Here is a 20,939-nt window from a genome sequence, read left to right on the forward strand (position 1 = left end):
GCCTTTATGAGTGCATTGTAATGGATACAAAACACCTTGATAGAGCAATGTCTTTCTCCTGTAATAAGATCATATGTTGCGGGGGCCTCTATCTGATTTTAGGATTCATCTTACTTCTCCAATGCCTTTATATGTTGATAACACTAATGTTGTCTAGATTGTCTCTAATCCTGTTTTTCATGAGATAACCAAACATATTGATGTTGATTGTCACTTCATTTGAGAGAAGTTCCGGCTTGGGATTATTTCACTTCTAGACGTTGCGTCTCATAATCATATTGTGAACATTCTTATGAAAACTATGATAAGTGTCCATCGCTCTTTCCTAATTCGCAAAATGTTGATGGCCGCCAAATTAGGAGGGGGGTGATAGTGAATCCATTGATTATGCTTCCATTCATTGTATATATAGTTAGTATTTACTTCATTTCCATATATGTAGAAGTAATTTTCTTTTATGTATAGTGTAATTCATTTCCATGTATATGTTGTACATCTCTACATATGAGAATTCTCCAATCACTTCTCGTGTAAGCACCAAATGCAATTTGAAATGGTGGACATCCAATCCTTTCCTCTCGTGTGGTCTATCCGATGATCAATTAGGTTTTTATTTTATTTTATTTTATTATTTTTTTTTTAAAGGAGAGCACTAAGGGAAGCACATGGTAGACAGATTTTATCTACACAGTGGGCCCCACACTTCACTAGTGTGCACATGGTGATCTACCATATATAATGTTTTTTAGCTGTAAAGACTTTACCTGAAATCTAAAACATGCCTTTTTGTCGGGTTTCATATTAAGCTAAAGATTGTAATGTGTTTATAGCTTGTAAAGCCTTTATAAGTAAATATAAGTATCCAAACTAGGGCTGAAAGTCGGGCAGGTTGGTGCTCAACCCTAGCCCAACCCAAAGGTTCCTGTACCTCAACCCTAACCCAACCCAACCCACCCTCGGGTTGAAAATTCTCAAACCAAGCGGGTTCGGTCGGGTTAGTTGGGTTGGTCGGGTGGATACATACTAGTATTTTCGTTATTACATTCGTCTATTATATTTCAATACACACTTATTTTTTGTATATATGATTTTATTAATTATATATGTAGTTATTTATGGTAAAGAATTTCATTTTTTTTCTAAACAAACAAGCTAAAATATAAGACAACTACTCCCTTAAAAGACGTGTTGTGTTGCATGCAATCTATATGTACCAATGAAACTCGACGGCACTAGAATTTCTTGTGCCTTCAACACAATGATCCACACTCAATTATAATTTATAAGTAACTTACATATTGATTAGGTTTGGGTTGGGTCGGGCAATCTGAGACCTCAACCCAAGCCCGACCCAAGTTTTATTGGGTTGGTGTTTGTATAGCCCTAGTTTGAGATCGGACTTGATACATCCTGCCCGAGCCCAACCCAATGTCGGGTCGGTCACGGGTCGGTCGGGTTGAACCCGCCCAACTTTCAGCCCTAATCCTCCAATTACTTGTAACACCTTTACAACTTAAAGAATTTTACAGGGATCCAAATGACCCCTAATCTTCGTAGGAATTCTATGCAATTTACAAAATCTGTGATTTTTCAAATGAGTGGCAGTTCCACTAAGGGCATCCTGCATCTGGTTATATATATAAAAAAAATCCCATCTTGTTGACAAATCAAGCTCCTTTAACAGCCATCATTTCACCTTCAAACTTGGGTCATTTTCTCTGCTGTAGATCTTCTCAAGTATGGGAATAGTAAGATCAAATGGTATATTTAAATGTCTCAATCATCTCAAGCATGGATGCTTTTTAGCCCAAATTCATACTTAAAAAACAATGGCCAGGCCCGAAACGATTCGAAGATTAGTTGTTTGCATAAAAGAACAGAGAAGCAGAACTCTGTAACTCCCAGACTTACTAAGACCAATTTTTTGCATAAAAGACAGAAGCAGAACTTTGTAACTCCCAAACTTAGTTACCTGGATGTAAGCCCCGTATCCTAAACCGTACCGTTCCATAGGCTTCCACGGTCTTCCTGGTCGAATTCCGGCAACTTTCGACCCTTAACCGGTATTTGCGCGCGACCTTGATTCTCATGCCGTCAACCCGAGTCGACTCAACCCAGGACTTATACCTTAGTGACCGCGTCGTCGCCGCGGTTCCGATGCCGTGACTTGCGCGCCGAGGCGATACCCTGGTTGGGAGATGTGGGCCAGCGTTCGGTGCAAGAAAAACGTCACACGTGCGAATTTTGAGGGAATCTCTACAAGGTGTCACATCAATCAATCAACCCATCAATCCCATCATGTCAAGTACACATCACCTTTCACCCTTTCTCAAGCAAGCCCCAAAAGTCAAAAAGTTTCTTACAACCCATACCTTCTCTTACAACTTTTGTCAAAAAAGTCAAAAAGAACTCTTACACCCATCCCTCTCTCTCCCATCCATCACTCCATCACCCATCACTCCCTCTCTCTCTCTCCCTTTACAAGTCTCTCTCATTTTCAAACTCTCCCTTAAGCAAGAAAAATCCATACGTATGAGCCTCTCCCCATATCTCCCAAGCTACATGTGTGGCCCACCTTTCCATCCCTAGATCTCCCATCCTAGCCATCCATTTCTCATCTTCCTCCATCAAAGAGGAGCACAAGGAGCTAAGGAAGCCAAGTGAGCAAGAAGATCAAGCAGTGGGTGCTTTGATAGGGTAGTTTTTTTTATGTTTTTAAGATGGGCCAAGTGAGGCCAACCGATCAATGGTTTGGATCTCACTTTGGACCCTAAGATGTGGCCGATGGCCCACTTGGATCATCATGATCATTCCATGATGAGGCCATTCTCCATAGACCCCATCATGATGTTTATCTTCCTTGCATTTTTAGGGTCATCTAGACCGTCTAATTTAGTGGAGAAGGGATCTCCACCGTTAGATTTTAATTTAATGGGCCCACATGTAATGGGACCCACTTGATGTATGATTTAGTGCAAGGGAGGGCCCATAGTGCCGGGGTCCCTCCATCACGCGGGTCCCACTCTCTATCCCTCTCTCTTTTATTTTATTTTATTTTTGTGATGATAATGAGGTTGTGTGGCCCACTTGAATGGACCTCACCATGAGGTAGGTATTTTATCCAAACCATTTATAAGTGGGGCCCACCTTATATGTGTAGTACCCATGCCATCCATCACTTGGTGGCCCACCTAAGCAGGGCCCACCTCCAACGAAAATGCTAAGTCCAGCGTCCAGGGACGCTGGACGTTTGCTGGAAAGAAACACAAATATCAGCTTCTTCCCAAGCTTTGGGGTGGCCCACTCATGTAGGCCCCACCTTGATGCATGTATTCAATCCACGCCGTCCATTCCCTTCTCAACCCTATTTTAGGCGTTAAACCGAAATACAGAGTCAATCCGAGGTTCTGGCGGGCCACACCATATCAAATGGTGGTTTTCACCATTGAAGCCTTCCCTGAAATTATTATATGCCAAAATATGTCCAATATTGGACTTGTTTTGCTCGTGTTGAGCCATGGAAGGCCATTGGACGGAGTGGATTGTCAAAATGTGGACCCCACCAGTGAAAACCTCAGAAAAATTGAAAATCAAAAACAAAAAAATATATATATAACAGCAGCTGCTGCTACTGTGTCAGACGCAGCAGGCGCTGCCTGCGCATAGCGCCCGGACAAGCGGTCGGGTAGCCACCCACGGCTGTAGCCGTGGGCCCCACCTTAACGTTTATCTACCATCTAATCCGTTCATAGGGTGGGCCACTACTTGACGTGGGTCCACCCCAAAAATCAGCCTGATCCAAGACTCAGGTGGCCCACACCGTAGGAAACAGTGGGATTGAACCTCTACCTTTGAAATCCTTTTGGGGTCCACAGAAGTTTTAGATCAGGGTGAAATTTGTTCCCACCCTCCATCTAGGTCTACTTGACCTTACCAACGGGTTGGATGGAAAGCAAACATTACGGTGGGCCCCACATGGAGCCCACAGTGGTTTATGTGTTTTATGGCCACCGTCAGACAGACGGTGGGCTGCGGCGGAGCCCACTGTGAATGTGTTGTATCCCCACTGTCCAGGGACGGTGGGTGTGATCTGTGCACGTGTGTGTGGGTATGCACGTGTGTGTATTTATATGTGTATATATATATATATAATATTTTATGTACTATATATATATATATATATTATATATTAGATTATATATATAATATAATGGTGGTGGGAGGCCCATCTCAGTACTTGTGGCCCATGGTTGAGGCCCACTTTGATGTATATGTAAGGCCCATGGGTCAAGGCCCATTTGATGTACATATGGGGCCCAATTGGCGTGGCCCATTTGATACTCATAAGGCTCTTGAGATTAGGCCCATTTGATGCATTCTAAGGCCCACGGGTCATGGTCCATTGCAATGCACATAAGGCCCATTGGTGCGGCCCATTGATGGGGCCCACTTAATGAATATAAGGCCCATGTGATTTGGCCCATTTGATGTATTTAAGGCCCAATGGGATGTACCTAAGGTCCATTGCAATGTGTAATCCCAACATAATTTATGTAATGATATTTATGACAGTCGTGCCTTGGGAGCAATGTTGGTTTGACGTCCACATTGCAAGTATAGTACTGGTTCAATGTCCGCATTATGCCTTTCCCGAGGGCCCATTATTAGGCTCGTACGTCTAATGTATAGGCCGTCTAGGCCCATCTTTGTTATGAACATCATCCATCCTATATAACATGTTTAGTTCCATGATTCATGATCATATGCATCATACGTATGCTTGATATGAGAAATGACTGATCATCGCATATGCCTTCGGGCAGATTGTTTAGGGGCTCCCGTACAGGGGGTGTTGCCCTACATGAGCGCACGATACGCGCAGGATTTCTGTATGACTGGATAGTGTGATTCATGCATTCGCATTGTGTGATATGGATTACTGTACGCCCTAGCGACATCAGGGCCGTAGCCTCCACAGACGTATCGTGGTTGGCAGGATTGGATACCGGAAATACTGTTCTACATGGGGTGCGATAGATATCCCTGGGTGAAAGTCCCTAAACCCTTATGGTACCAAGAGGTTGCTCCAACGTCTAGACCGAGTGGGTGCATGAGCGCCGAGTGCCGATTACCAAACGGTTGCAGTTTTCACTGTGTCGTGGTCGGTTGGAAGGAGGTGCGGCCTTACCCGCCCGAGAGTAGGGGATAATGCTAGGCTGAGTCTGACCAGCTCGAGGAATGGGTCCGCTATTGATGAGTCGAGCCCGATTTTGGCAGGCGGATAGTGAAGTCTTTTTCACTCATCTTATTGCACGCGATGGGGCGGCAATCTGGCTTGGAATGTACTAAACCCCGGTGATATTCTAGATTTTGAGTTGTATCGATATGTGGACTTAGATGAGGATTTGTATGCTTGAGTTGCATTTCGCATTGCATGGCCTTGGTAGGGCCGACATCATTCATGCTTTGCACCGCATGGCCTTGGTACGGCTATGGTATTCCTGGCTTCATCAGCATGTTCCGCATTACTTTGATACTACATAACTGCATTACCACCTTGAGCAAACACTTTCACCACCCTCTAAGCTTTCTATAAGCTTATGCACGACCGTTGCGTGCAGGTGATGTTGGATCGCAGCAGCGCTGAGGCTTGAGCCGTAGCAGATCATTTTGGAGCTTTTGGTCTATCATCATTGTATTTCCCTTTATGCTCATTGTACTTGTAAAGTTTTTGATCATAGTGGAAATGTGATGGAGTTTTTGGTTGTTGTTTGTGGGTTATGCCTTTGGTTATGCTTATTACGAATCAAACTGATGTTGAAAATCCTCCTTGTAGCATCCCAGGATCGGAACCTGGCGAATGGGCGCTGGGAGCCGAGAATGGGGTTCTACGGAGGCTGTCGGCGCCGGATTCGGCGATCGGAAATTTTGTGAGACCGGTTTCCGAGTTTGGGACGTGACACTGGAAATAGTGAAATTATAAACAAACTCCAATGAGAGCTGGTATTCGGGTCATTTGGCGACCTGGAAATGTAAGAAATGATTCCATTTGCAACCCAATTCCAGCAAATGGCCAGTTTTTAAATTCCTGGGGAGAGGGTAGACTAGGGAATAAATTCCCTCTTAACAGTCATATTTTTGACAAAATTGTTTTATACATTGGACCTTTTAAGGGAATTAATTCTAAGTACCCAGACATAGTTTTCAGGTTACACAGAATGACATTACCAACCGTGAAACATGACTGGCAGATTGTTTTCTGGAAATAAAGTTAGCAATTTCTAAAATCCGGGTTACCAAACGACCCATGAAAGCAAAGCCTCATTTCCAATGGACTAAAACTGCCAAGTCCACTTGGGGTCCAAAATTTAGGGGGTTGAAATAGAACTATTATGGAACACTAAGTTTACATACCTCATCGAAGTCCCTTTTGATGCATTTGATATGTTCACATTCACAGAAATTGACGGAAGGATCTCTCCATGATCTCACATGAGGTGATTCTGAAAAGGGACTGACAAACAAAGGGTTATCAACGATGTGTCTTTATTCAAGAGAAATTACCTGTCTAAGTCCATTCTCAAGGTTCTCAAACACAACTACTCCAAGTACTAAAATGCCAAGCAAACGTTATTCTTCACATTCCAAAACATGACAGGAGGAGCTTTCTTTCCACAGTATGGAAATTTGAGTAATCTGTTCCATTACGAGTGAGCAGTATATATATCTACTTTATTACTGATTATCTAAGAAATCTATAGAGTTGTCATAGATACATGTATTTATCCTCCATAGATCTTTGTTTCCATCCTCAACTCTTAACACCCAATGAAAAAGCATCATGTATGTGTAAGATGTAGGGTCCATGGCAAGAAGGCAAAAATCATCATTTCACACAAGAAAATCTTTACTTTTTAATGGGAGCCTGACATTTGACAGGCCCATATCGCACTTTCTCATTAGACCATGTCAGGAGTTGTAGGGGATTGCATCTTAATCTGAGCCCATTATTCATCCACAGAGGCTAAACATGAATGGGATAGACAAAAATCACATTGATTTTTTAAATTGTAATATGAAAGAATTGAATTGAGATCCATAGGCACGAAAAAATAAAAAAGGAAGAAGAGTTTTTGTTTTGTTTGTTTTGGTGGATAAAAATAGCTTCTTATTATGGTTGTTCTGTATTTGTCCACCTGCTTTATTCTATGGGCCACAACGGTATTACCAACAGAGCAGGGGAAATAGAATCTACAATGTTTTGTTTTGCTCGAATAAACGTTCCAAAGAAACTTCAGTTATATAAAAAAGGGGATTCCTGAGTTCCTTCCCTCCCATTGATTTTTTAAATTGTGTACAAAAATCACTAATTGGTCAGTGATTTTTATGCAGCATTATTCTTAATATGGTTAGGATTGTCTTATCATTGTAATTTCTAGTTTATGGTCCAGTTACAAAGCCTTTTGGTGAATGAATGGTTCAGAGCCTCGTACTCATATACCACTTGTGGGGTATAATGAGCTTAGGAGGATGAATAAGTGGGTGGAACTCCTTGGAGAATATGAGAATATACATTAGTAAAAACTTAGTTGGAAAATGCCATCATTGAACTATAGATGTTTTTGGGTTAAAGGAACTAAAAGTATTTGAGTAGAAAAAAGGGGCAGTGAAGTTAGGTAGTTGAGACCATAGCTCAATTGAAGGTGAGCCGCACTTGAACATTGAGGTCATAAGAGTTTGAACCTAGATTACCTACCTTGAAGGAGGAGTAGGAGGAGATGAATAAGCGCAGTTTTGGGTCTTTTCATGTTGGGGAGATTAAAAAGAAAAAAGAAAAGGTAAGGGTACATTTGGTTGCACCAAATATTAACAAGTTGCATTATATTTCATGATTAATCAGTCTACTTTGGTGGACAATATCTTGATATTTCATGAAACTTGGTGCAACCAAACAGCTGTACATACATATCCTATACTCTAACGAAGACAACACGAGAGTACTCATATGTCTTTAGGTTGGCCTCTTGAGTGTGCAAAAGAAGCATTTCACATTGGGGTGGTCATTTGGCTGTGTGGAAATAGTGACTCACAGATAGTGCTTTTGCAAAAAATTGTTGTTTTTCATGTTTGGATGCCACAAATTGGAATATGTGCTCTTTGTATTTAAATCCTCATAAGAAGATACTACTCAAGAGGAGTCACACCACAGTCGAATATCCTGAAACTTATCATTTTCTTGAGAATCATCATCACTTCCTTCATAAGCACTTCAGTTTACTGGGGTCTTAAGCTAAATAGTTGGATCAGTGATGCCAACACCGTGCCACTTTGGCTGTTGGGCACGTCAGGAATAGCGTTGTTTCTGTAGGGAAGCGCGGAAGGTGAGCTCTCAAGCTCTGACGGTCTATAAGAAGTTTGGAACCCTCACAAAGCAGAAGAACGGTGCTTCAACGGCCCGCCTATCTACTACTGGAGCAGATGGAACTATTCACACCTCTGATCCTACGGTATAAGTGGCCCTGGATCGCGATCTATGAATTAGATCGTCCCAAGGGCAAGACAGAATGGACAGACTCTTGTGCACAATATTTCTCTCTCCGTATACTCTCGGTATTTTGTATATGATGTCATTAACGAGAGAAGCTCATCCCTTTTTATAGGAAAGGAAGAGAGTTTGGATGAGACCATATCATCCGGTCTTATCCCTTATCTCCTATCATAAATCAAATTTAAAATTAAATTTGAAATATAATAGAAAAGGAGAAAGGCCGGAAGATGCCTAAACTTATGGGACCCACCCACTAGTGATTGCTCACCAGTGGGCCCCACCGGGTTACGTCCAACATCTCCCACTCAATCACATTGTGGGATAGGCACAAAAGATTTGTCCATCTAACTTGCCTAATAACAATCAAAAACCAAACATCGCGATCAAAAGAATCAGAGGCGTGGGACCAACTGGATCACCATAATCTTCTCACAGATGCTTAAGTACTGAGTGACCACCTGACTAGTACTCAATAACCCAAGCTTTGCAATGTCTCTCCTAGTCCGCATGACCACACCGGATGGAGTTAACTCCCGACCAGGAGTACTCGGCCAACATACGCATTTATCCAACTTATCGAGTTATTCTGAAAACTTGATTTTTCACAAACTTCGATTGAAACCAATTTAAAGCAATACTTATATATATATATATATATATATATATGCTTTTTAAGAAAAATATTGTTTGCAAAAGTCTAATAAAAACAACTTGATACTGCCGGCGGATAAGTCTTCAAGTGCATATTTATAGTTCTAGAAACTTGGTGTAGCTGTCACGGGATCTTCCCCACGCAGATGTGTAATTTGAAATTAATCAAGCCGCTTTCCTAGCGTAACTGTGTCTGGCCAATCAATGACTTTTCGTCATAGTATACTAAAGTAGCGACACTCAATCTCATCCTCATATACACAAGAGGAGGGTAGCTAAGGACACAAAGAATCACCTACGGGACTGGCTACTCGCACGTTGCAATGATTAGATCGAATTAAAGCAATCTGTAGGTAATAGGTCCCAGCACGCGGCTACAATCCACGTTGTAAAGTAGACAATACTATGTGAATGTCGGGTCTACAATACGCAGGTCATTCCACATGAGGTACGACTCACTCATAACCTCATAACCTGGCTTTAACTTCAGGCCATAACATTGATCGCATATAACAGAATGGTGCGATTATGTTATTCGACTGTATCAGTCTCATCTACAATCATTATAAGATTGTAAGCAGATACGAGTCACTCATATCCTCATCCTCTATTATTCACAATAAAGGGAAGTTTATACCTCAATATATAAATATAGCCCCAAATGTACCTCTCTTGTACATTCAAGGTTGGTCAACCCGTGCGAGTGGGTAACCGGCCTGCCTACAAAAATAGAAATCCTGCATGATCTCAAGGTAAATACTGATGATCTTTATACCTTGTTTATATTAGTGTTCAATACTGGATAAAAGGAATATATTATTCATGAAAGATCGAATGTCTTACAAAACAAGTATATCATTCAAACTTTCCTCAATCCCATTTGTCTGACATGAACCTGAAATAGATCTCTAGCTATAGGTTTCGTCATGGGATCAGCCATCATCTCCTTAGTAGGAATGTAGCTGAGGGCGATCTTTTTATCTTTCACTTGATTACGGACGTAATGATACTTGATTTCAATGTGCTTAGATTTCTGGTGGTGTTTAGAGTCCTTTGCCAAGTCAATGGCAGAAGTATTGTTTATCTTCAGCGATATAAGCTAACGAACACTTGGTATAACACCCAGACTCAATAGAAATCTACGAACCTATACACACTCCTGAACTGCAGCAAAACATGCAATATACTCGGCATTCATAGATGAAAGAGTTGTGAATGACTGTTTCTTACTCGATCATGAGATAGCTCCTCCTCCGAGTAAGAATACATACCCTGAAGTAGACTTTCCCTCGTCAGCATTATTACCTCAAGCAGCATCTGAATATCCTTTGAGCTTGAGGCTTGTGCCTTCATAACACAACATTAGGTCTTTTGTTCCTCTTAGATAGCGAAATATACGTTTGACGGCTTACCAATGAGACTGTCCCGGGTTACTCTGATAACGGCTGACTATGCCAACTGCATAGCTAATATCCGGTCTGGTGTAAAGCATAGCATACATTAAGTTCCCTACTGCACTTACATAAAGTACTGAGGACATAGCCAATTTCTCAGCTTCAGTCTGGGGACACGATTTCCTGTCTAGCCTGGTAGCTTTATCTATAGGGGTTTCAACAGCTTTTGAATTTTTCATCCTTGACCGCTTTAAGATCTTTTGTATATAGGTTGCTTGAGTCCAACAGTTTCTTCCTCAGTAGCAGAAGCCCAAGGTTTGTGGTGTCCCGTTGGTCCCATGGCTTCCCATCTCTATCGATCGTAACCAATCAATTCCTCATGGGATCTTTCCCTTCCAAAGCTTTCAGGAGATTCTGGCTCTGTGCTTTGGTTATGCTGATTTACTACATGTTCTTCGGCATCCATGTGACATATGACATGGCCCACCAGCAGCATAAACTAGTTGATCCGAGTGTCCACAAATATGGCAATGTTGAAAATGAAGCGCCTTGATATATTAGAATGTATGTTGCTCTGTTTTCTCATCTTTTTTTGATTTACCTACAATAGTCATATACTGCACTAATGAGCGAATAGATCAACCAGAGATCCGAATTTCACTTCATTTCACCAGGATCATGGGTCGCTCTTGTATGGGGTACGGGTAAGCGGTCCACTAGTTCCTCTAATGTGTTGTACGCCACAGGTTGGATTATGTGGGGTCCCTCCCTCCAGTATACATGGTATACATATAGTATATGTTTTACACACAATTTCATATTGTAATTTATATATGAACAGATGAATATTATTATTAGATTCCACATGCATAATATTATGTTTGTGTGCTATTGCATAAATCAAAGTATTAATCATTAAATTCTGAATATAGATTAACATTACAAGTTAATCAACACTAGGAGTACATAACCCTAATTAATTTTAAAAATAATGATTTAGATTGCAAATGACCCATACTTAAGATCATGGGATTCAGAACATAAAATGTAGAGTGGTTAGTGATTTAGGTAACATTAGTATAAATACAATGCGTGCTACGCTCCAACATGTAGAGTGGAAGAACATGCCACTAGAACAACCCAGACCTACTCCTGTAAAGCCATTATGGCGTGTTTGGGTACATGATAAAATCAATTTGCAATAATTAGCCTAAATTGAATCTAACCATATCCATTAGCATTTGTATTGAAGAATAAGGCTCCAAACCGTGAATATGTTTGATGTTGCCTCAATTAGCATTCAAATGGAGGGACTGGACTACAAATTACAACTACATTACTTACAGGTTGAACTTGGAAGGAACTTTATCTTCGAATTCGGACCAACTTCCTCATTATAAATGCTAGGAAACTTCTTTTTTTTTTCTCTCTCATTTCCTCTTAATTAAGCTGAATCTTCCCAATTCAGTTCACTCATGCGCCCAAATGCAGACTTTAAAAAATGTCAGATTGTAAAATGATGTTCCTGGTTAAAGATGAACATGTATTTTGTGCCATCAAGTGGAGTTGTTTTCATTTCAGACCAAACTATACAGATGAATTTTGTTAAATAAATCGAGTTTTGATATCTTGCCTTGTTTCAACTGATTGAAATCGAACTAGTTGGGCTTCAAATGTGTAACTAAAGATAATATACTGCTTGGTATTTAACAGATTACAAGTCCCCCAGAAATGTGGCCTCCTATCAATTAGCAGTTTTATTTTGCCAGCAGTGGCAAAGGCAACCATGGTTTCGTTGGGATTTAGAGTGGCACGCGTCATGGGCCTGTATTTAGACGCCATATCAGTTCAGATTGCTACATCAAGAGACAGAAAACAATCCAACTGCTGGTTTGAACTGTTTTTGTGAATCCAAACGATTAGAATCAAAACAATCAGACCAAACTGAGAGGTCTCGTCTGCCTTTAAAATACTGGTTGATTCTAATCGGGTCGAACCAGAAACCAATCCAACATTTTTAGGCCGGTTGATACAATAACTAACAGTTTGACCAGGGTTAACGTTATTACTTCCTATTTCCTAACCATCCATTTTCAGGGCACAATTGAAAGGTCAGGGTTGATATATTAGGATTTTTTTTGAGCCTTGATACATAGGTCCGAATTTATTTGGTTTATATTGTCAGATGGAAATTTTTTTTTTTTCTGCTGCAACACGCGTGGGAAGAACTTGAAATACCTGACGTCTGTAGGCCCACTATGATGTGATGTGTGTGTGTGTAACTCCATCCTGTCCATCAGTTGTGAAACCCTTGTCAGGACTTTGGCCTAAAAATCTGGCTGACCCAAGACTCAAGTGGGCTAGACAATAGGGGGTTTCAAGTGGGATGGAATTATCAAAATGTAACGATTATACTGCGTCGGGGATTGTCATTTAATCCCATGGCTCGGAGGCCATCCCACTTCATGACTGGGAAACGGATTGGTTACTCATCTTGCCACTACGGGTCGATGCTCTGTGAGCCCCACCATGATGTATGTGTTTTATCCATGTTGTCCACCCATTCTTCCATGTCATTTTTTAGTATGAGCTCAAAAATGAGTTGATCCAAATCTCAAGTGGACCGCACAATTGGCCTTAGGAGGATTTTAATGATGTAATTCAATCACTACTATTTTCATGTGGTGTTGTCCACCTGAGATTTATATCTACATCATTTTTGAGATCAAATCCAGAAATTATATTTTAAAATGGATGGATGACATGGATAAAACACACATTATGGTGGGGTTTACATAGCACTGACAACTAGCTATACCAAAACCCAAAAAGGATGGCAAAAACCCTTGCCTCAGTGCTAATTCCAAGAAAGAGCTTCACAACTCATACCGTACGTGAGTCCCAACCAAACATTGCAATGATCCGAGGCCTTAAAACTCACTCCCACCAAATTCTCATGCGCCAAACGCCCCGTAGGGATCAATAGGAATGAAGTTCGGCGTCTCTCTCACCATCGTTTCTGTTGATGTGACCCTCGTGGGATAACCCTAGCTTTACATAGGATTACACAGGTAAAGTCGGAAGGGATGTTACATGCACATTACTTGGATCCCCTTAAAAAAATCAAGGGTGGGTTGCGCATAAAATTCAGTTTTTTTTTTTTAAAGGAAATATTTGTTTTTTAACAACGCCGACAGGGAAATCGCTGTTAATTTTCGTCGAATCAGACGCACATGTGATATAGGTGGACTCTATGAAAGGAAATAATTGGGCGAATTATATCTACCCTCCATTTTTAACAGCACCATGATGATTATATGAAATTTACTTCAAATATTAAATTTCACACCAAAATTTAACCCGGGGACCCAAAAACAGGCTCATCTGCCATTCAGTTGGGCCACACCAAGGGAAACAGTTTGGACAGTACATCGCCTTGTAAATTGTTTCCAATCTCGTGATTCACCTGAACCACGGATGGAGCTGAGTTTTGAGCTCTGACCCTAACAAAGGGTGATGCAACCGGTGGTCGGGCAGATTTCACATAAACATCGTGATGGCCCACGGAGCTGCCGGCCCCTTTCCTACAGACGACCAGAGGGTGTGAAGACGGAAGGTATTCTACCGAAAATTAAAAAGAAAAATCTTTCTAAAAAAATGTACCCGCGTATATATTAATTACGTAGATTTTTTTTTTGTAAAATTTACTAATATCAGAGTTCCTGCTTATCATCCGCCACCGCCGAGTATAACAGGGGAGTCGACTGTGATGTAGCTTCGTTACAGGTGAGGTTGATTACGATACACTACACATGGCATGTACCTCAAATCTGAGCCGTCCAAATAGTGGTCCCACTATACACGGATAATTACCCAAAATTTACAATAAAACTATGATCTTAACAGGTCGATTGTTAGGCATTAATGGAGTCTGAAATGGAAACCAGTAAACGGTTCAAATTCGATAAATACATAATATTCATTTACCAGAGTCTACGATCAATTAATCAATCCGATTTTGAGTATATGAACAATCGAAGTTGATTCCCGATATCTGGACGATTAAGATTTGATTTACATGCCACGTGTAGGTAGGCAGGCAGGCCCATTTGTAAACTCCTGGCTACAGACGAGTCAACTGCAAAACACACACCTCCAGAATCCAGATTCAATGAATGAAGACAAGGTACATGCCCAACGGACACGGACTGGGTACCACCCCGCCTGTCCTTAGCTCGGAACAGGCTGGGCCTCTGAGAAGGCCACCTTGACGTATGGGTTTATCCATACTGTCCATCCATTTTTTCATATCATTTTAGATAATAATCCCAAAAAATAAAAAAGAAGTAAATCTAATTCTTAAGTAGACCATACCACATGAAGCAGCGGTGATAATGATTTCCACCGTTGAAACCTTTCTAGGGCCCACCGTGATATTTATTATCCATCCAATCTCTTCACAAGGTCATATAGACAAGGATGATATCAAGATACAAATATCAGCTTAATCTAAAACTTTTATGACTCCCAAGAAGTTTTTAATGCTGATATTTTAATACCTTCTGTGTGATCTAATTGAACTTGGATATATCTTATTTTCGGCCAATATATTAAAATGATACAAAAAAAAAATGAATGGACGGTGTGGATAAACTCATAGATCACGGTAGAACCCTCAGAGTACCCGCCTGTTCCTTGATAGTACAGGCAGGGTAGTACACAATCCGCGTCCATGCCCAACCCACGTGCGGAATAGTAAATTCGGACTTCTGAAAGATTTTTTGGAATCTATAAAGATTTTTCGGGTTTTTACCTGAAAAGTCCGGAGCGTATATTATATACTAAAACATCTTTGACTGCAAGCAATGTTCATTGACAACTCCTCTCATCGGAAGAAATAAACTTTGATACTCCACAAGAATGTGATGATGATACGCAGCACTCACAAATTACCTATAAAATGTACATAGCATATAAGTAAATCCTATTAAACTTTACAAACTGTGTATGACAGTTTATAGGTATTATGAACAAAAAACTACACTTATTTAATTATCTTCTAATCAGATTAGAGGACATTTATTGAACGGTTAAGAAAAAAAGGCCATGGTCCTATTGCAACAAACAACTGGCCATGAATCAGAAGCTAGGATTGTGCGACCAATCTGATATCTGGAATATTAATTGGAAACTGTGTATTACAAAATTTAGACGTTTTGATTTGCTTTTATTCGTTCCCTGTATACCATTTTGAAGTGCCTGCGTATCAAGCACAGTACGCGACCGGAGTACAAATAACTCCCAATCGAGGGTTGGTGGGCTCTCTGAGCCCGGATCCTCTGTTTGTAAAAACCACGACTTTTCCACTTTTTTCCTCCTTCGCTGTATAGTGATTGGTCAGTCTCAGTCAGCGATGCAAATTCAATGCATATCACAGCCACACGGTCCAGTTACGTTCCAACAACCGCAATTTTCCAGCTTGACGCAAACAGAGGATCCGAGCTCACTCTAGTATAATGTGATGGTTGATAGGAAGGCACTTAGAGACCGTACACTTTTCATGGATAAGATAAAATTTAGACCATCCAAATTGCGTGACCCACTTTATTTTATGCTATAAGTCGATATTTATACTTATTTAACTATTCTAGTCTCAGATTATTCGGAAATAATTTTTTGAAATAGGAATGTTGATTATTTCCTATTTCGACCTTCCATTAAATGTCCAGTGATCTGCTAGTTGAGGAATCAAAGAATTAACGTTTTCGGTTAAGATATATAGAAAGTTATGGTGCAACATTTGGACGGTTCGATTTCAGTTTCATGCCTGCTACCTGTGCGATTTCCTATTGCCCGTGTATCAAGCATTGGCCGAAATGGCCTTGCATTCACGGTGTCCAATTACCTATAGCTACGGTTATAATCTGTAGCTATAGATTATATATGCAAGAGTATTTTCGTCTGCAAATAGTGTGTCCGTATAGAATAGCGTAGTTAAAAAAAGTACAGTTTAAGGGCGCTTTGAAAAGAAGCTGGGTAAAAGTGACATATACAGTGGCCAATTTCTTAAAAATAAAATTTATAGAAAAAAAGCCCAAGTCGCTTGGACGCGGATTCCGTGCTACCCCTGCGAGGACGGACTAGGCCCTGGAAGGGGCTATGTGGGGCCACTGTGATTTATTTGTTTTATCCACGCCGTCCATCCATTTTAATATATCATTTTAAATTATGAACCTAAAAAGGAAAAAGATCCAAGGCTCAAGTCGGCTACACCACAAGAAGAAGTGGTGATAATTATGCCACCATTGTAACCTTCCTAGGGTCCACCGTAATGTTTATTTACCATCCGACCCGTTCATGAGATCATATAGACCTGGATGAAGTGAAAACAAAAATATCATCTTGATAAAAAAATTAAAGCAAAACTTGTGCTCCCGATAAGTTTTCAACGGTGGGCATTCAATCCTCACTCTTTCCTATGGTATGACCCACTTAAGACTTGGATCTGCCTCCTTTTTGGGCACAGGCCATAAGATCATCTGATAAAATAGATGGACGGCGAGGATAAAACAAATAATCACGGTGGGTCCCACAGAGCCCTTGATGCAATCCACGTTCAACTCCCCTCCCTTTCCTGGGATACGTTAAAGTTGTGCCATCCAACCTGTCCATTAGATCCGCCTCCATTATAAGTGTAAATCCAAATATCCATCAGACGCATACATCAGGTGAGCCACGTCGAAGGAAAGAACGTGGGACATTTTGGAAGGGGACACCCACTCAAGAAACCTCCTGATCGAATTTGGGTCCCACCGTGTTGTTTGCATGTCATATCCAATCCAGTCATCAGGTGCTCCCCACCAAGATGAAGGGACACACTCCAAATTCAAACCACATTTCGAGTAAGCTACGCTTCTCCCTGTGATGTGCCGCACCTGAGTTTTCAATCTCGGTAATAGTTTGGATGGACGGTGAGCACGATAAAGTCTCGTAAGAGCGGCCCCACAACGTACGGTAGTTATCGTAATTCAGAAGTAGGGGACCACGGAAACGGATTGGCTACTCCCCCTGCCACCAGCCAATGGCTGGTGGTCGGTGTTCTTTGGGCCCCACCATAATGTATGTGTTTAATCCATGCGGTCCATATATTTTAATAGATCATTTTATGGTATGGAACCAAAAATGAGGTAAATAAAAATCTCAAGTGGACCACATTACAGGAAACAGTGTTGAATGAACTTCGACCGTTAAAAACTTTTTGGGGGACATAAGGGTTTTGGATCAAGCTGATCTTTGTTTTGTCCCTTTATCTAGGTCTGTATGACCTAATCAACAGGTTAGATGTCAAATAAACAGTTCAGTGGGCCTTTGGAGGATTTTAATGGTGGATATCCAATCACTAATTCGGAAGGAAACAAAAGCGACAGCTGCATGATTGCGATTTTTCAGGTAGTGTGCTTGATTATGTGAGAGTCGCTATTCAGAAAATCGGTAAACATCAGAAAATTGCTAAAAACACCGATATCTCTCTCTCTCTCTCTCTCTCTCTCTCTCTCTCGGCCATGGAAGGAAGTAGTAATAGAGTTGAAGCAAGAAGCTATTGGAGGTGGAGCAAAAAGGACTTCTTCCCTGAAGAGTCCTTCAAGAACTGGGGAGCCTACAGATCAGCTCTCTCCCAGACATGCCCTCGCCTCAAGGACCGCCTCCTCGATCGCTCCGACGACTCGTACGAGCTCGACGTCCTCCGCCTTCAGAGCGAGAACGACATGAAACGCTGCCTCACCTGGTGGGACCTCATGTGGATCGGCTTCGGCGCCGTCGTCGGCACCGGCATCTTCGTCCTCACCGGCCAGGAAGCTCGTAACGACGCCGGCCCCTCCATCGTCCTTTCCTACGCCGCTGCCGGCCTCTCCGCTCTCCTCTCCGTCTTCTGCTACGCTGAATTCGCTGTCGAGATACCCGTCGCCGGCGGCTCCTTCTCTTACCTCCGAGTAGAATTAGGCGACTTCGCCGCTTTCATAGCCGCCGGCAACATACTCTTGGAAAGCCTCGTCGGCGCAGCTGGACTGGCGAGATCATGGACCTCGTACTTTGCGACGCTCTGCAATCTCGATCCGAATTCGTTGAGGATACACGCGCACGGGCTCGCTGAAGGATTTAATTTCTTAGACCCGATCGCCGTGGTAGTGCTCATCACCTGTTCGACCATTGCAATGGTCGGCACACAGATCACGTCGCGTTTGAATTGGATCACATCCGTGTTCAGCGTCGTGGTGATACTCTTCGTGATCATTGCTGGTTCTGTTCACGCCGACGCGTCGAATTTATTACCTTTCTTCCCTTTCGGCATCCATGGCACGTTCAAGGCAGCCGCTGTCGTGTACTGGGCCTATACCGGTTTCGACATGGTAGCTACTTTGGCCGAAGAAACGAAGAATCCCCCCAAGGATATCCCATTGGGTCTGGTCGGCTCTATGTCGATTATCACTGTCATGTACTGTGTAATGGCGCTGGTGCTATGCATGATGCAGAGGTACTCGGAATTGGATGTCAATGCGGCCTACTCGATCGCATTCGCGAGCGTGGGGATGAAGTGGGCCAAGTATCTAGTAGCCTTGGGAGCTCTCAAGGGGATGACAACAGGACTACTGGTCGGGTCGCTCGGGCAGGGCCGATACACTACTCAGATTGCTCGGGCTCATATGATTCCACCAGCGTTCGCGCTGGTGCATCCGAAGACAGGGACGCCTATTTATGCCACTCTCTTAGTGACCATATGCAGTGCCTGCATTGCCTTCTTCTCCAGCTTGGATGTGTTAGCGACTGTTTCGTCAATCAGTACACTTTTCATCTTCATGTTGATGGCAGTCGCATTGCTTGTGAGGAGATACTACGCGAAAGACATCACTCCAAAGCCAGACCTCTTCAAGCTACTTGGTTTTCTATCAGTGATCATTGGTTCTTCCATTGGTTTAACGGTCTATTGGAGCTCGGAGACCAGCGGGTGGATTGGTTATGCAATATCGGTCCCGCTGTGGTTTTTGGGGACATTGGGGATTGCAATCTTTCTTCCTCAGCGGCGGACGCCGAAGGTCTGGGGTGTTCCTCTGGTTCCGTGGCTGCCGTCCTTATCAATCGCCATGAATTTGTTTCTCATGGGATCTCTTGGTTATCAGGCCTTCATAAGGTTTGGTATCTGCACTGCTGTAATGCTGATTTATTATCTGTTCTTTGGTCTTCATGCCACATTCGATGTGGCCCACGATCAGTACAAATCAGAACCGACGAAAGTAGAGAAAAAAAGCAATGTAGGAGTTGCAGGGTCTTGATGATATGCAATTTCGAATATTTGGTTGTTCGTATCCTTCCTGATGTTATCTGTAAAAGTGGGAATGAGGGCCATCGAGATCGCATAAAAGGAGCTGATACTGAAACTAGCATCTGTCATTGGGGTCTTAAGTAAGAATTCTGTGGAATTTACAAAATCTGTGATTTTCAAACAAGTGGTGTTTTCCAATAAGGGCAACCTGTGTTTGATTATATAAAAAAAATTCTCTTTTGTTTAGAAATCAAGCTCAATTAGCAGCCAAACTGTCATCAATTTTGCCTTCAAACTTGGTTCATTTTCTGTGCTGTAGATCTTCTTGGGTATGAAAACAGTATAACTGAATGGTATGTTTGAATGTCCTAATCATCTCCTGCATTAATGCTTTTCAGCCCAAATTCAAACTGAAAAATTGTTTCAGGCCAGGCTCGAGACGATCCAGAGATCAATTTTGTGCAGAAAAGACAGAAGCAGAACTCTGTAATTCCCAAACTCAGTTGCCTGAAAGTTATGAAATTAGAGCTGGCATTCTGGTCATTTGGCCACCTGGAAAAATACTTAAGAAATGGGATGCTTAAGTAGGGTAAATTCTTGTGTTTGGCAACCTGGAAAATGTAAGAAATGGATTCTTTTTGGAATCCAATCCCAGCAAATCGGTGAATTCCTGGCAAGAGTTTAGGGAATTCCCTCTCAATGTTCATATTTTTTAAACTTGTTTTATAAAATAAGCCTTCCTAGGGAATGAATTCCAAGTTCCCAGACATAGCTTCTGGTTCACACAGAATTACATTACCAAACGACCCCTAAAACCAATGCCTCATTTCAAACAGGACTAAAATTACCAAGTCCCCTTTTGGTCCAAAATTTAGAGGGTTGAAATAGAAACACTTAGTCTACATGCAAGGTTGTAGGCCCTTTGGGTGCATTTGATATGTTCACATTCACAGAAACGGTCGGAAGAATCTCTCCATGATCTCACATGAGGCGATTCCAAGAAGGGACTATGACAAACATAAAGTTT

At 41.8% G+C, this 20,939-nt stretch overlaps 1 protein-coding gene across 1 annotated transcript in view; it reads left to right on the plus strand.

Moving 5' to 3' along the window:
• Positions 1 to 20,162, plus strand: part of LOC131239105 (cationic amino acid transporter 5-like) — a 48,651-nt gene extending 28,489 nt beyond the window's left edge. The window contains exon 4 of the mRNA XM_058236663.1: positions 18,021 to 20,162. Coding sequence (XP_058092646.1) covers positions 18,021 to 19,922 — 1,902 coding nt within the window. The 3' untranslated portion in view covers positions 19,923 to 20,162. The remainder of the gene's footprint in view (positions 1 to 18,020) is intronic.
• Positions 20,163 to 20,939: the final 777 nt, after the last annotated feature.

The sequence above is a fragment of the Magnolia sinica genome, chromosome 3 (assembly GCF_029962835.1).
Source record: "Magnolia sinica isolate HGM2019 chromosome 3, MsV1, whole genome shotgun sequence".
NCBI lineage: Eukaryota > Viridiplantae > Streptophyta > Magnoliopsida > Magnoliales > Magnoliaceae > Magnolia > Magnolia sinica.